Here is a 17,111-nt window from a genome sequence, read left to right as displayed (position 1 = left end):
GCCATACACATCACTGCTAGCTTGATAGATTGTATGTGTTCAGGCTATTTCCTTCATTTTCTCTGCAAGATATCTTTGCGTTAGTTATATACAACAGTCAAAACGACAGTTACAGGTATGTGGAGGTGCTTTTTCATGAGTATTTTTCAGGTACACGGCACGTCGTTGGTGTGTGTGTGTTTGTGCGTGTGTGTGTGTGTGTGTGTGTATGCATACTTGCATGCATACAGATGTAGGATCTTAATTTGATGACTCTTTTGTTTGAGAATTGTCCTGCACGGCAGAAAATGCAAACTTAGTGTATTCAAGGTTTAGAAATGCTTAACGTTTGTAATTTCCACTTTAAAATGTGAGACATGATTTGCCCTAACGTAAAATAGATCAACCCCTATATTGATGAACAGTAATCCACATAATAATTCACATTTCCTGTTGCTGCAGGATTATTTTCCGGCTGTAGCACACTGCCTCAAATTAAGATCCTGTGTGTGTGTCTGTGTGTGTGTGTGTGTGTGTGTGTGTGTGTGTTAAATATAACAGTGCTTTGTGTGTTCCAGATTGAAGATTTTCTCTGAGGAGAGTGTGCCACTGTTCGGACCGCCCCTTCCCTCACCACCAGTGTTTACAGACCACCAAGAATTCAGGGACTTTTTGTTAGTCAAGCGTAAGATCAGTGACTTACTCTCACACACTGTTTAGTTTACAGACTGTTTACAGCTCTACTGTGTGCAATGAGCTAATGCACTGCAGTGACTAATCGGTCACGTTCATGAGCAAGTGTCACATTTATAAAGGCCCTTTCCTCGTGCTTTGCCACATGCGGCATAACCATAGTAGGACATGAATTATTAGTAAAAACATCTACAGTATGTAGACATTATAAAGGATTTATAGAGGCATTCATTAAGCATTTACAAGACGTTGATCGTTTAAACGTGACCAAAGAATGTTTGAGTTGGAATTTTTGACGCTTTTGTATTGTCTTTTTATGGTGATCACATAAGTGTATACGTACATGTGGGTGTGTTCTCCTAATGAACCCCTCTCTCTGTCCTGCAGTGATCAATGGCGAGAAGGCCACCCTGGAGACGCCCACGTTTGCCCAGAAGCGCCAGCGAACCCTGGACATGCTGATCCGTTCCCTCTACCAGGACCTCATCCCTGACCTCCACAAGGTACAGCTCTGCCACACACTAACTAACCCAGCCTGGTCTAGTCCTGTTGAGCCGCCTTCCCTACCCTTTTCACACGACTGAGCCAAACCGAGCTGAGCTACACTGAGTTGTCCTCCGCGGGCTTGGTTATGCACCCAGCCGCTATAGTTGCAGGAACTGTGGTGACCGTGAGTAAAATAAGCTATCTGTGCCAGCGTGGTTCAGGTTGACACGATGGTGTGAAAAGGGTATGGGGCTCTCCTTTCCTCTGGTTCTGCTCCTGCTTCTAAAAACAAGGTCTTTTTCTATAGTCCTCAAACTTCCATAGTCCACGGGTTTGCGCCTTAATTCATGCATCTTGATTGGAATATGAGGTAGTGACAGTACTCTGTACATTTCCCTTTGCACCAGCTTCTAACCACTGATCTGATCTAGGCTCTCTGGTCACGGTTTGCACCACAGCCAATTGAGCTGCCCACTGTTCTGAACCACTGCAGCCCTGTCTATCTCTCTCGGCTCTAACCACTGCAGACTGCATAACACTGGGACTACTGGATACTGCTACAATGCGCACATTCTGTGGGTGGACTCTCCTCCCTCTCTCTGTTCCCCATCCCACTTTCTTTGTTTTTCTCTGTTTCTCTCTCCCTCTCTCTCTGACACACTTTCACTCTTTCTCGCTCACTCTTTCTGTCCTTTACTTTCTCCCCCTCTTTTCCCCCCTTCCCTCGCCCATCCTCCCACTCCTGTCTATTGTTTCTCATATGACTCAGTTCTATGCTATGCTGCTGTATTTCCCACTAACTCCGAAGCCCGCTTCTCTATCTCTCTTTCTGTGTGTGTGTGTGTGTGTGTGTGCGTGCGCGTGCATGCGTTTGCCCGTATGTGTGTCCGTGTGTGTGTGTGCACTTGCGTCCCATGTGCAGGTTCCCTTCTCTCCCCAGAACATGCTCAACAGACGCTCGTTCAGTGACGTGCTTCCAGAGTCGCCCAAGTCCGCCCGCAAGAAGGAGGAGGCACGACAGGCCGAGTTCGTCAGGATAGGACAGGTGACACACAGGGACAGACAACAAACAGAGTAGCACAGTCACACTCTTTATCTCATGCACACACTCTCACGCTCTCTCTCTCTGTTGTCCAGGCACTAAAGCTGAAGACCATCGTCAGAGGAGATGCCCCCACCAGTCTGGTCACTACGGGCCTGTGTAGAAAAGAGGTGAGAAGACCAACACACATACACACACTCAGCACCATGCACTAGAGGTTGACACGGGAGTGAATATTCATTCCTTTCCAGTCCTGATCCCGCAAAAGTTCTATAACCCTGGAACTTTCCTGTCCCTTCCTGGTAAAAAGTACTCCCGTCCAGTGCTCATTTTTATGTGCAGAAATATGTAGGCTATTGTTTTATTTCGTAATGCAATTTGCGACTGTGAAATGCGATCGTCTTCCCTATTTTAGTTAAATGCACTGACTGTAGGCCTATTCTAAATGACCTGAATGTAGATAGATTAAGCTGGAGGATGAGGACAGAGACCCAGCAAGATGGTCGGCTCAGAACCGGCATAATTCTGTAGCTTAGAGCTGAGCACTGCCACATTTTAACATTTACAACACATTAACATTTGTATTTGTATTTATTATGGATCCCCATTAGCTTCCTGTGGTCCAGCAAAATTAAGGCAGTTTATACAATTTTAAAACGGTACAATACATTCACAGATTTCACAACACACTGTGTGCCCTCAGGCCCCTACTCCACCACAACCACATATCTACAGGACTAAATCCATGTTTATGTATAGTGCGTATGTTATCGTGTGTGTGTGTATGTTTGTGTTGCTTCACAGTCCCCGCTGTGTGTTTTTAATCTGTTTTTTTTATCTAATTTTACTGCTTGCATCAGTTACTTGATGTGGAATAGAGTTCCATGAAGTTATGGCGCTATGTAGTACTGTGTGCATCCCATGGGGACTGTGAAGAGACCTCTTGTGGCATGTCTTGTGGGGTATGGATGGGTGTCCGAGCTGTGTGCCAGTAGTTTAGACAGACAGCTCAGTGCCTGTAGGACCTGCCTTGTTGATAATGTTAAGAAGGCAGAGCATCTCGTTATTATAGACAGACTTCTCCCCATCTTAGCTACTACTGCATCAATATGTTTTGACCATGACAGTTTACGATCTAGTGTTACTCCAAGCAGTTTAGTCATCTTAACTTGTTCAATTTCCACATTATTTATGACAAGATTTAATTGAGGTTTAGTGAGTGTTTTGTTCCAAATACAATGCTTTTAGTTTTAGAAATATTTAGGGCTAACTTATTCCTTGCCACACACTCTGAAACTAACTGCAGCTCTTTGTTAAGTGTTGCAGTCATTTCAGTCGCTGTAGTAGCTGACGTGTATAGTGTTGAGTCATTCGCATACATAGAAACTGGCTTTATTCAGTCAGTGGCATGTTAGTAAAAATTGAAAAAGCAAGGGGCCTAAACAGCTACCCTGGGCAATTCCTGATTCTAACTTGATTATACAGGCTTTCATTAAAGAGCACGCTCTGTGTTCTGTTAGACAAGTAACTCTTTATCCACATTATAGCAGGGGGTGTAAAATCATAACACATATGTTTTCACAGCAGCAGACTATGATCAATAATGTCAAAAGCTGCGCTGAAGTCTAACAAGACAGCCCCCACAATCATTTTATCATCAATTTCTCTCAGCCAATCATCAGTCATTTGTGTATGTGCTGTGCTTGTTGAGTGTCCTTCCCTATAAGCATGCTGAAATTCTGTTGTCGATTTGTTTACTGTGAAATAGTATTGTATCTGGTCAAACACAATTTTTTCCAGAAGTTTACTAAGGGTTGGTAACAGGCTGATTGGTTGGCTATTTGAGCCAGTAAAGGAGGCTATTCTATTCTATTACGGAATGACTTTAGTTTCCCTCCAGGCCTGAGGGCACCCGTTCTCTAGTAGGCGTAAATTGAAGATTTGGTAAATAGGTGTCAATATCGTCTGCTATTACCCTCAGTAATTTTTCATCTAGATTGTCACACCCTGGTGGCTTGTCATTGTTGATAGACCACAATACTTTTTTCACCTCTTCCACACTGACTTTACAGAATTCAAAAGTACAGTTCTTGTCTTTCATAATTTGGTCCGATATACTTGGATGTGTAGTGTCAGTGTTTGTTGCTGGTAGGCTGACTGACAACCTGATCCAGGTTGCAGGTACTGGTTACAGTTTGAAGTTTTTTCTTGAGTGGGCAGCTTGATGATAGCCAGTTAATATTTATATCACATACATTATCAAGCACTTCAGACATATTATCCAGATACTGACTGCACTTGGGGGTCTATAGCAGTTTCCCACAAGAATGGGCTTTAGGTGAGGTAGATGAGACATATTATTTCAACAGTATTTAACATTAGATCGTCTCTAAGCTTTACAGGAATGTGGTTTTGAATATAGACCGCAACACCGCCTCCGTTGGCATTTCTGTCTTTTCGGTAGATGTTATAACCATGTATTGCAACGGTATTATCCAAGTGAGTTTCATAGAAACTAATGTCAGAATATGAATGTCATCTGTTACAAAGTTATTGACTTCATGGACCTTGTTTCTTAGGCTACATATGTTAATATGGGCTATTCTTTAGCACTTTTCTGATTTGCTTGATTGTTTTTGATGCTTTACTGGGAAGCTCATCAGAGGTAGGCTTACTCATGTTATTTACATTGGAGTGCAGGGTGAGCTGGATAAAGTGGTCTTCCTACTATTGCACACCGCCTCAGTGCTAACAGTGTAACTCTGGTTTATAGGCTCATGATTACTGCTTACAATAGCTGTAGGATAAACAGATGTATTTGGTGCAATTAGGGGTACATCAATTAAATGACTTACATTGTGTTTGCCAATGCCCCTAAGATCATGTACATTTGATGCAGCATTATGACAACTCATTGTCACGTGTAACTCGGTTCCTACGTTGTCAAAGACAACTCCATAAAATGTTGCTAAAACACCGCTCTTTCCTTGGCTCTAATGTTAGTGATGGGTCCTTGGCTGCAACAAGACGTTGCAATTCATCTATTGGAGGCTTCATCATCTAGCCTACTGACGTAGAACAGTATGTGGACACGCCATCAAATTAGTGGATTGGGCTATTTCAGCTACACCCGTTGCTGACAGGTGTATAACATTGAGCAAACAGCCATGCAATCTCCATAGACAAACGTTGGCAGTAGAATAGCCTTACTGAAGAGCTCAGTGACTTTCAACGTGGCACCGTCATAGGATGCCACCTTTCCAAGAAGTCAGTTTTGTCAAATTTCTGCCCTGCTAGAACTAACCCAGTCAACTGTAAGTGTGGTTATTGTGAAGTGGAAATGTCTATGAGCAACAATGACTCAGCCACAAAATGGTAGGCCACACAAGTTCACAGAACGGGACAGCCGAGTGCTGAAGCACGAAACCCATGTCCTCATTTGCAACACTCACTACAGAGTTCCAAACTGCCTCTGGAAGCAACGTCAGCCAAGCAGCCGCACACAAGCCTAAGATCACCATGCGCAATGCTAAGCATCGGCTGGAGTGGTGTAAAGCTCTCCGCCATTGGACTCTGGAGTGATAAATCACGCTTCACCATTGTGCCAACTGTAAAGTTTGGTGGTGGAGGAATAATGGGGCTGTTTGGTTTGGGCTAGGCCCCTTAGCTCCAGTGAAGGGAAATTATAACACTACAGCATACAATAACATTATAGATGATTCTGTGCTTCCAACAGTTTGTTTCAGCATGACACTGCCCCCGTGCACATAGCGAGGTCCACATACTTTTGGTCATGTAGTGTATATTAGGCCTAGCCTACACAGTTGTTGATTTTTATGAAATGCTCCACACGTGACATACTTCCACCCCAAAAAATCTGTTTTGAACTATTCCTGTACTGCCCGTTCCTGTGGACTGTTGATCCTGTCCCGAACATGACTCTAGAACTTTACTCCCTTTCCTACCATAATCCCCTGGGACAAGACCCGCGGGAGCCCTGTTTCCTTGTCAACCTTTACCATGCACTACTTTTTTCTCACTGAGGCCTAGTGGATCACCATGCCATAATAACATATTTACTAACTGTGACATATTCTGTTGTAGCATGCATTGTAACATAATGTAGACGCCAGTTGATATACTGGTAACTACGTGTTTGTGGTTATCCTGTGATGTCCTTTTTGTGTGTGTGTGTGTGTGTGCTGCAGCCTTGGGAGTCCCAGTCGTTCTGCAGTACGTTTTCCTATGAGACAGTGTGTGCTGACTCCTGGGGTCAGTCTCTGTTGGTCGCCACGGAAGCAGCAGGGGTCATGATGATAGATGGTGAGGTCATCACACACACTTTGAGCTTATAGAATGAAATGCGCTTTATAATTAGTGGACTATTTTATTATAGCTGTCATATGCATTATTCAATTATCACTTGAATATTAATTATTCAATCAGCATTGATGTAATCGGAAAATTCAACTCTTAACATTCTACTTTCCCTATATTTCAGCTGTCGATCCACTTCTTTCAAACCCAGGTGAGTGTAGCACGGTCAATTCTCCCCATTCAGTGCTACAACTTCTTAGTGTTCATTAGACCTAAATCATTTCATTCAGCCTACTATTTCAGGCAATGTTTTCATTATTGCAGCAACGACATCAGTCAGTGCTTTCATCAATAGTTAGTAAGATCCTGTGCGCTGCATAGGGAATGACCAGTAGACCAATGCATTGTGTTGTGTTGGTAGACGCCCAGGTCCTGCCCCCGGTGCAGGTGTTTGATAAGACCATGGTGGTGAAGCAGATGCATGTTCTAGAGCCTCAGGATCTCCTCATCACCAGGACTGACAAAGGTGGGTGATGGTCTCTTTGTCTCTCTTCATCTCTGACTCTCTTTCAGTCTCTTATTCTCTCTCTCTCCTCCCTCCCTCATTCCCTCACTTATTTTCTATTTCTCATGTTTTGCTTCCTCCCACTCTCTCTCTCTCTCTCTCTCTCTCTCCTTCCATCCCTCTTTCTCTGAGTATTTTAGGCTCTTTCCGTCTCTCTGTCACTCCAGCAAACACATTGATCTTCCTCTCTGGGCTGAGGAGGCTGACCTATACACATCCACTCTCTGTAGACTGCTGTTTGTGTGTTTGTTTGTGTGTATCCTGCAGGAACAGGTTCTGGGTTGACCTACTGAGATACACTTACACTTCCCACCTACACTTTCCGCTGTTATCACTCTTCAGATAAGGAGAGAGAGAGTGAGAGAATGAAACAGAGAATGAACAAGGGGGGGCAAACTTTTATTTTTTATTTATTTAACCTTTGTTTAACTTGGCAAGTCGGTTGAGAACAAATTCTTATTTACAATGACGTCCTACACCGGCCAAACACGGACGACGCTGAGCCAATTGTGCGCCGCCCTATGAGACTCCCAATTACAGACGGTTGTGATACAGCCTGGATTCGAACCAGGGTGTCTGTAGTGACGCCTCTAGCACTGAGATGCAGTGCCTTAGACCACTGTGACACTCGGGAGGAAGGGAGTGAGGGAGAGACACACAGTCAGACAGAACAGAAGAAATGCTTATCCCAATATAATGTAAAGAGAACATTCCAGGTTATGTCTATCATATAGTTGTTTTAGCACCAATCACAAAAGCCAGTCTTGTATTTCCATACACGGTAATGTATTCACCATAACCATTGACAGACCTCACTAAATTGTGACATATGTCAGAGCATCCCCTAGATTAGCTTCTACCAGTGATAGGATTCCATAATGATTTAATTAAGCCTATTTTAACCTCAAATCAAGTGTTATTTGTCATATGCTTCATAAACAGGTGCGTGTATACTAACAGTGAAATACTTACGGGCCTTTCCCAGCAATGCAGAGAGAAAAAAAGAGAAATAGTAACAAGGAATAAATACACAATGAGTAATGAAAACTTGGCTATTGCAATGGAGACGCAGGGAGTCGGGAAGCAGCTGCAGTCGGTGAGTTTAATAGGAACGAACAGAGTGAACACAAAACCAGGAATAGCGTCTAAAGATGAAAAACACTGCCTAATGGGGGATACAACGGAGCGCTAGATAAAGGGGAAGTAATCAGGGTGTGATGAAGTCCAGGTGTGTCATGATGGGTTACCAGGACCGGTGGTTAGTAGACCGGCGACGTCTAGTAGACAGGGATACAAGGTAATTGAGGTAGATATCTACATATAGGTAGGGATAAAGTGACTAGGCAACAGGATAGATAATAAACAGTAACAGCAGCATATGTGATGAGTCAAAATAGTTTGTTAAAAAAGGTCAATGCAGATAGTCTGGGTAGCTATTGGTTAACTATTTAACTAACTATTTAGTAGTCTTATTGCTTAGGGGTAGAAGCTGTTTAGGGTCCTGTTGGTTCCAGACTTAGTGCATCAATATCGCTTGCTGTTCGGTAGTAGAGAGAACAGTCTATGACTTGGGTAGCTGGAGTCTTTAACAATTTTTAGGGACTGCCTCTGACCCCGCTTGATATAGAGGTCCTGGATGGCAGGGAGCTCGGCCCCAGTGATGTACTGGGTTGTACACACTACCCCTTGTAGCGCCTTGCGGTCGGATGCCAAGCAGTTGCCATACCAAGCGGTGTTGCAGCCAGTCAAGATGCTCTCAATGGTGCAGCTGTAGAACATTTTGAGGATCTTAAGGCCCACGCCCAATCTTTTCAGCCTCCTGAGGAGAAAAACATGTTTTCGTGACATCTTCATGACTGTTGGTGTGTGTGAACTAGAGGTCGACCGATTAATCGGCATGGCCGATTTAATTAGGGCCAAGTTCAAGTTTTCATAACAATTGGTAATCGGCATTTTTGGATGCCGATTATGGCCGGTTACATTGCACTCCACGAGGAGACTGCGTGGCAGGCTTACTACCTGTTACGCGAGTGCAGCAAGGAGCCAAGGTAAGTTGCTAGCTAGCATTAAACTTAACTTATAAAAAACAATCAATCTTAACATAATCACTAGTTATCATCAACCATGTGTAGTTATTACTAGTTTGTCTAGCTTGTGCTCCGTTGCTTATAATCAATGCGGTGCCTGTTAATTTATCATCGAATCACGGCCTACTTCGCAAAACAGGTGATGATTTAACATGCGCATTCGTGAAAAAAGCACTGTTGTTGCATGCCAATGTGTACCTAACCATAAACATCAATGCCTTTCTTAAAATCAATACACAAGTATATTTTTTTAAACCTGCATATTTAGTTAACCTCTCTGGTACAAGTGGGACGGTAGCGTCCCACCTCGACAACAGCCAGTGAAATTGCAGGGCGCCAAATTCAAAACAACAGAAATCCCATAATTAAAATTTGTCAAACATACAAGTATTATACACCATTTTAAAGAGAAACTTATTGTAAATCCAACCACAGTGTCCGATTTTCAAAAAGGCTTTCAGCGAAAGCACACCATGCGATTATGTTAGGTCAGCGCCTAGCCACAGAAAACCATACAGCCATTTTCCTACCAAGGAGAGGTGTCACAAAAGTCAGAAATAGCAATTAAATGAATCACTAACCTTTGATGATCTTCATCAGATGGCACTCATAGGACTTCATGTTACACAATACATGTATGTTTTGTTCGATTAAGTTCATATTTATATCCAAAAATCTCAGTTTACATTGGCGCGTTATGTTCAGAAATGCATTGTCTCAAACAAACATCCAGTGAAAGTGCAGAGAGCCACATCAAATTACAGAAATATTAATCATAAGCATTGATCTAAGATACAAGTGTTTAACATACATTTAAAGATAAACTTCTTAATGCAACCGCTGTGTCAGATTTCAAAAAGGCTTTACGGCGAAAGCACACTTTGCGATTATGTTAGGTCAGCGCCTAGCCACAGAAAACCATACAGCCATTTTCCTACCAAGGAGAGGTGTCACAAAAGTCAGAAATAGAGTTAAAATGAATCACTTACCTTTGATCTTCATCTGATGGCACTCCCAGGTCTCCATGTTAGACAACAAATGTTTGTTTTGTTCGATAAAGTCCATAATTTATGTCCAAATACCTCCTTTTTGTTCACACGTTTAGTCCAGTAATCCAAAATGTCTAGACAAAGTCAAAAAAGTTCTATTACAGTTTGTAGAAACATGTCAAACGATGTATAGAATCAATCTTTAGGATGTTTTTATCATAAATCTTCAATAATATTCCAACCGGACAATTCCTTTGTCTTTAGAAATGAAAAGGAACGGAGCTCGTGCTCATGGCCACTAAACTAAAGGCTTTCAACCAGACCACTGGTTCAAACAGCTCTTATTCGCTCCCCCTTCATAGTAGAAGCCTGAAACAAAGTTCTAAAGTCTGTTGACATCTAGTGGAAGCATTAGGAAGTGCAATCTGACCCCATAGACACAGTATATTGGACAGGCAATCACTTGAAAAACTACAAACGTCAGATTTCCCACTTCCTGGTTGGATTTTTCTCAGGTTTTCGCCTGCCATATGAGTTCTGTTATACTCACAGACATCATTCAAACCCCTACCCCTACACCGGTCAACAGCCCTGCACCCCCCCCATTTCTCCTTTACCCAAATCCAGATAGCTGATGTTCTGAAAAAGTTGCAAATTCTGGACCCCTGCAAATCAGCTGGGCTAGACAAACTGGACCCTCTCTTTCTAAAATTATTCGCCATGCTCTTCAACCGATCGCTGCCCACACCTGCCCGCCCGTCCAGAATCATTACTCTGGACGGTTCTGACTTAGACTATGTGGACAATTACAAATACCTAGGTGTCTGGTAAGACTGTAAACTGTCCTTCCAGACTCAAATTAAGCATTTTCAATCCAAAATCAAATCTAGAATCGGCTTCCTTTTTCGCAACAAAGCATCCTTCACTCATGCTGCCAAACATACCCTCGTAAAACTGACTATCCTACCGATCCTTGACTTCGGCGATGTAATTTATAACATAGCCTCCAACACTCTACTCAGCATATTGGATGCAGTCTATCACAGTGCCATCCGTTTTGTCACCAAAGCCCCATGAACTACCCACCACTGCGACCTGTATACTCTCGTTGGCTGGCCCTCGCTTCATATTCATCGCCAAACCCAGGTGATCTATAAGTCTTTGCTAGGTAAAGCCCCGCCTTATCTCAGCTCACTGATCACCATAGCAGCACCCACCCGTAGCACGTGCTCTGGCAGGTATATTTCACTGGTCACCCCCAAAGCCTATTCCTCCTTTGGTCGCCTTTCCTTCCAGTTGTCTGCTGCCAATGACTGGAACGAATTGCAAAAATCACTGAAGCTGAAGACCCATATCTCCCTAACTAACTTCAGGCACCAGCTGTCAGAGCAGCTCACAGATCACTGCGCCTGTACATAGCCCATTCAACTACCTCATCCCCCATACTGTTATTTATTTTGCTCCTTTGCACCCCAGTATCTCTACTTGCACACTCATCTTCTGCACATCTATCACTCCAGTGTTTAATTGCTATATTGTAATTATTTTGCCACTTTGGCCTATTTATTTCCTTACCTCTCTTATCCTACCTCATTTGCACACACTGTATATATACTTTTTCTATTGTATTATTGCCTGCATGTTTGTTTATTCCATGTGTAACTCTGTGTTGTTGTTTGTGTTGCACTGCTTTGCTTTATCTTGGCCAGGTCGCAGTTGTAAATGAGAACTTGTTCTCAACTAGCCTACCTGGTAAAAATAAAGGTTAAATATTTAAATAAAATAGTGATGAGCTTGGAGGGCACTATGGTGTTGAACGCTGAGCTGTAGTCAAATGAACAGCATTTTCACGTAGGTAAAATGCACAAAATAGCACAATTAGTCAGGAGCCTGTAAAACAACCGCTATTCTTTCCAGCGCCATGCTGTCATCTCACACAATGCTGTGACAATAGTCCAATATTGGCAATATTGCCTGGTTATGTTCTCAATGTATCAGCACATGGGTGGTTTGTGAGTGGGTACAGACAGATGTTATAAAAACATGTAAACAGTCAACTTTCTTGAATTTTTCCAGTTTTGTCATAGAACTGTGGTTTGATATGCTGCCGATAGACCATGGAGGAAGACTATAATAGAAACGAGGAAGAACAGAAGAATAAAAGAAAAAGGGATTTGATGAAGATGATTTGATGAACACTGGTGGTTTGTAGGTGAATATCTATCAAATCAATCAAATGTATTTATAAAGCCCTTTTTACATCAGCAGATGTCACAACGTGCTTATACAGAAACCCAGCCTAAAACCCCAAACCGCAAGCAATGCCGATGTAGAGGCTCAGTGGCTAGGAAAAACTCCCTAGAAAGGCAGGAACCTAGGAAGAAACCTAGAATGGAACCAGGCTCTGAGGGATAGCCAGTACTCTTCTTGCTGTGCCGGGCGGAGATTATAAGAGTACATGGCCATTTTAAGGCCAGATCATTCTTCAAGATGTTCAAACGTTCATAGATAACCAGCAGGGTCAAATAATAATCACAGTGGTTGTAGAGGGTGCAACAGGTCAGCACCTCAGCAGTAAATGTCAGTTGGCTTTTTATAGCCGATCATTCAAAGGTTGAGACAGCAGGTGCAGTAGAGCGGGAGAGAGGGTCAAAAACAGCAGGTCCGGGACAAGGAAGCACATCCGATGAACACGTCAGGGTTCCATAGCCATAGGCAGATCAGTTGAAACTGAAGCAGCAGTACAACAAGGTAGTATGTCTGGGGAAAAGTCAGTGTTCCATAGCCACGGGCAAAATAGCAGAAACTGGATCAGCAGCACGACCAGGTTGGACGGGGACAGGCCAGGAGTTGTCAGGCCAGGTAGTCCTGAGGCATGGTCCTAGGGCTCAGGTCCTCTGGGAGGGGGAAGAGAGAGTGATGGGAGAATTAGAGGGAGCATACTTAAGTTCACACAGGACACTAGATAAGACATGAGAATTACACCAGACTGACCCTAGCCCCCTGGCACATACTGGAGACTGAGACGGGGGGGGGGGGGACGACACTGTGGCGGGGTCCGAGGATACCCCCAGACAGAGCCAACCAGGCAGGATATAACGCTACCCACTTTGCCAAAGCACAGCCCCCACACCACTAGAGGGACCACCAACTTAATACCTTGAGACAAGGCTGAGAATAGCCCACGAAGATCTCCCCCACCGCACAAGCCCGAGGAGGAGCTAAACCGGACAGGAAGATCATGTCAGTAAATCAACCCACTCAAGTCGAGTGTATCGAAAGCTTTTTTTATATATTGAAAAGAATAGAGGATTCGATATAGGCCAACTTTTTAATTTTTTCGGGTGAAGGTTTGGCTTTTTCAGGAGAGGCTTTATTACTTTATTTGGTACACATCCGGGGGATAGGGAGCAATTATTATGGTCAACATAGAGCCAAGAACAGGAAGTAGGGCTGGGGAATAGGGTCCAGTAGGTAGCTGGAAGGTTTAGAGGCCATGACTATTTTCGCGAATGTGTAGTGATACGGGATTAAAAAACTTGGCCACTTAACCTGTCTAGCCCCCCCCCCCCCCCCCACATATTAACAAGTCCAATACAGCAAATGAAAGATAAACATCTTGTGAATCCAGCCAACATGTCCGATTTTTTAAATGTTTTACAGCGAAAACACCACGTATATTTATGTTAGCTCACCACCAAATACAAAAAAGCACAGACATTTCTTTCACAGCACAGGTAGCTTGCACAAAACCCCCAAATAGAGATCGAATTAGTCACTAACCAAGAAACAACTTCATCAGATGACAGTCTTATAACATGTTATACAATAAATCTATGTTTTATTCGAAAAATGTGCATATTTCAGGTATGAAATATGCACATAGGTTATTGCAGCTACAATCACAAATAGAACCGAAGCAGCTAGAACAATTACAGAGACCAACGTGAAATACCTAAATAATCATCATAAAACATTTATGAAAAACACATGGTGTACAGCAAATGAAAGATAAACATCTTGTGAATCCAGCCAATATTTCAGATTTTTTAAGTGTTTTACAGCGAAAACACAATAGCCAAAAACACAACCCATTTATCAGCAGCAAAAGTTAGCGATCGCAAAAAAACAGCAAAAGATATATCATTTTTCACTAACCTTGACAAACTTCATCAGATGACAGTCCTATAACATCAGGTTATACAATACACTTATGTTTTGTTCGAAAATGTGCATATTTAGAGCTGAAATCCGTGGTTATACATTGTGAAAACGTAGCAACTTTTCCCCAGAATCTCCGGATATATTTCTGACACTCACCTAATCTGACCAAATAACTCATCATAAACTTTACTAAAAAATACATGTTGGATAGCAAATGAAAGATACACTAGTTCTTAATGCAATCGCCGTGTTAGAATTCTAAAAATAACTTTAGTACGACATACAGCTTACGTTATAGCGAGACAGCGCCTGCAATGAGGGCGGAAAATAGTACTAAACATTTTCCACAGAAATACGAAATAACATCATAAATGGTTCCTACTTTTGCTGAGCTTCCATCAGAATCTTGTACAAGGGGTCCTTTGTCCAGAACAATCGTTGTTTGGTTTTAGAATCTCCTCTTATCCTGTCGAATTAGCAACCAAAGCTAGCCAAGTGGCGCGAAGCTGTCCATCGTCACCAAACGCAGAGAACGGAAAAAGCCAAAACTCCCGATAAACTTTCAATAATCTGATAAAACTATATTGAAAAAACATACTTTACGATGATATTATCACATGTATCAAATAAAATCAAAGCCGGAGTTATTAGACGTCTATACCGAACGCTTTTCAGAAGCCAATGTCGATGTCCTTCCCGCGCCTTGCTGGACAAAGGAAATTGGGGTCACGTCATTCCAAGAGCTCTTGTTCGACCTCAGATCAAGCTAGACACCCCATTCCACCTCCCACTGCCTGTTGACAGCTAGTGGGGGGCGTAGGAAGTGCATGTATATCCATAGATTTCAAGCAAATGAATAGGAAGGCCCTGGAACAGAGCCTCGATTTCAGATTTTTCACTTCCTGACAGGAAGTTTGCTGCAAAATGAGTTCTGTTTTACTCACAGATATAATTCAAACGGTTTTAGAAACTTGAGAGTGTTTTCTATCCAATAGTAATAATAATATGCATATTGTACGATCTAGAATAGAGTACGAGGCCGTTTAAATTGGGCACGATTTTATCCCAAAGTGAAAATAGTGCCCCCTATCCCAAAGAAGTTTTAACGAAGATCAGTCGTTACAGGGCTAAAAGAAAAGGAATATAACATTTACTGTTTACAGGAAACTCACTCTACATCCTTAGATGAAGTTGTGTGGATAAAGGAATGGGGTGGTGAAATAATTTTCTGTCATGAACAAAATAACTCAAAAGGTGTGATTTAATTAACAAACATTTTGATTTGAATATGCAAATAGTCAGGAATGACTTTCTAATATGAAAGTGGATGAAAAATGTATTTGGCTCATTAATCTATATGACCCAGATCAGGATGATCCATACTTCTTCGAAAATATTTATACCAATTTATTGAACTTGCAGGCAACAAATGATCAAATCATAATGGTAGGAGACTATAACATAGTGTTAAGTACCTCAATGGACCGTAAAGGAAGTCACTCTACAAACTATCATAACCGTGCCTTTAAGAAAATCACAAATATTATGGACACATTAGAAATAGTGGATATTTGGAGACTAAAAACCCCGACCTAGTGAGATATACAGTACATGGAGGAGACTTAATCAAGCTAGTCATCTTGACTACTTTCTTGTCTCTTTCTCTCTTGCATCAAAGGTTAAAAAAGTTTTAATAGTAGACAGAATGCGATTGGATCATCATCTAATTGGCCTTCACATAACTCTCATAGAATTTCCACGTGGACGGGGATATTGGAAATTTAATCAAAGTTTACTGGAGGACAACTTATTTTTAACTAAGACAAAATAACTAACTGAATTGTTATTGTTTGGGATACCTTTAAATACCTTCAGGAGGTCATTCAATTCAATATTCATCAATAATTAAAAAAGCAGTTTCTAGCTAAAGAGACAAGACTAACAAGGGAAAAACATTAACTAATAGTACAGGTAGATGACAATAAAAACGATACTACAGAGATACAAAATAAGTTAGAGGAAAAACAAAAAGAACTTGAACTTATTCAGTGTAAACTATTACAAAAATTAAGCAAACTGGATGAAATATGGAGAAAAATGCACAAAATTATTCCTGAATCTCCAATACGCTAACAGATGTTCTCTTTTCCATCTCATCCTCTCCCACTGAATGAAGATTACGGTAAGGAATTATTTCCAAATAAAAAATATAATTAACAAATGTACAGAAAGGTCAGTGTGAAGGCCAAATTACAGAGGATTAACTTCTTGAGGCTATTAAATCCTTTCAGTCTGGAAAAACCCCAGGGCTTCATGGCATACTGGTAAAGGTATATCAAGCATTTTTGATATACTAAAAGCTCCATTGTTAGATTGTTTTAACTACTCCTATAGAAATGGTAGTCTGTCAGGTACTCAGCAGGAAGGTCTGATTTTTCTATTATTAAAACAAGACCCAGATGGCAAATATAAAGATTCAGTCTATCTAAAAAACTGGAGGCCTCTTACACTTCAATATTCTGTAAGAAGCCAGGCCTGGTATTTATAGCGGATTTTGAAAAGGCATTTGATTAAAGTAAGACTGGATTTTTTCAATTTCGTGATTCTCTTATAAAATGGGTAAAAATAATGTATACCAAGCCCAGGTTGCAACAGTATAGCAAAATCAGATCCAATAACAACATTAGCAGATTAGAAATCCAAGGCCTAAAAACAAAAGTTTTATATTAAGTCCGCAAGCTAGATCCCTGCAATGTCTCATTGAAGATCTAGATAACTTTTCTGTACTC

At 41.8% G+C, this 17,111-nt stretch overlaps 1 protein-coding gene across 8 annotated transcripts in view; it reads left to right on the top strand.

Annotated features, from left to right (window-relative positions):
- Window positions 1–17,111, top strand: part of LOC139551721 (GTPase-activating Rap/Ran-GAP domain-like protein 3) — a 179,309-nt gene that overhangs the window by 139,143 nt on the left and 23,055 nt on the right. For 6 of the 8 annotated variants that reach the window (XM_071362999.1, XM_071362996.1, XM_071362998.1 and 3 more), the window contains 8 exons: window positions 70–115; window positions 558–664; window positions 1,060–1,175; window positions 2,081–2,203; window positions 2,296–2,370; window positions 6,409–6,523; window positions 6,702–6,728; window positions 6,939–7,043. In XM_071362999.1, the coding sequence (XP_071219100.1) occupies window positions 70–115; window positions 558–664; window positions 1,060–1,175; window positions 2,081–2,203; window positions 2,296–2,370; window positions 6,409–6,523; window positions 6,702–6,728; window positions 6,939–7,043 (714 nt within the window). The remainder of the gene's footprint in view (window positions 1–69; window positions 116–557; window positions 665–1,059; window positions 1,176–2,080; window positions 2,204–2,295; window positions 2,371–6,408; window positions 6,524–6,701; window positions 6,729–6,938; window positions 7,044–17,111) is intronic. The other 2 variants (XM_071363003.1, XM_071362997.1) reach the window with 1 other exon arrangement.

This window comes from Salvelinus alpinus, chromosome 24 (assembly GCF_045679555.1).
Source record: "Salvelinus alpinus chromosome 24, SLU_Salpinus.1, whole genome shotgun sequence".
NCBI classification, from domain to species: Eukaryota; Metazoa; Chordata; class Actinopteri; order Salmoniformes; family Salmonidae; genus Salvelinus; species Salvelinus alpinus.
The sequence above is the reverse complement of the archived record's forward strand: the minus strand, read 5'-3'. Positions and strand labels throughout refer to the sequence as shown.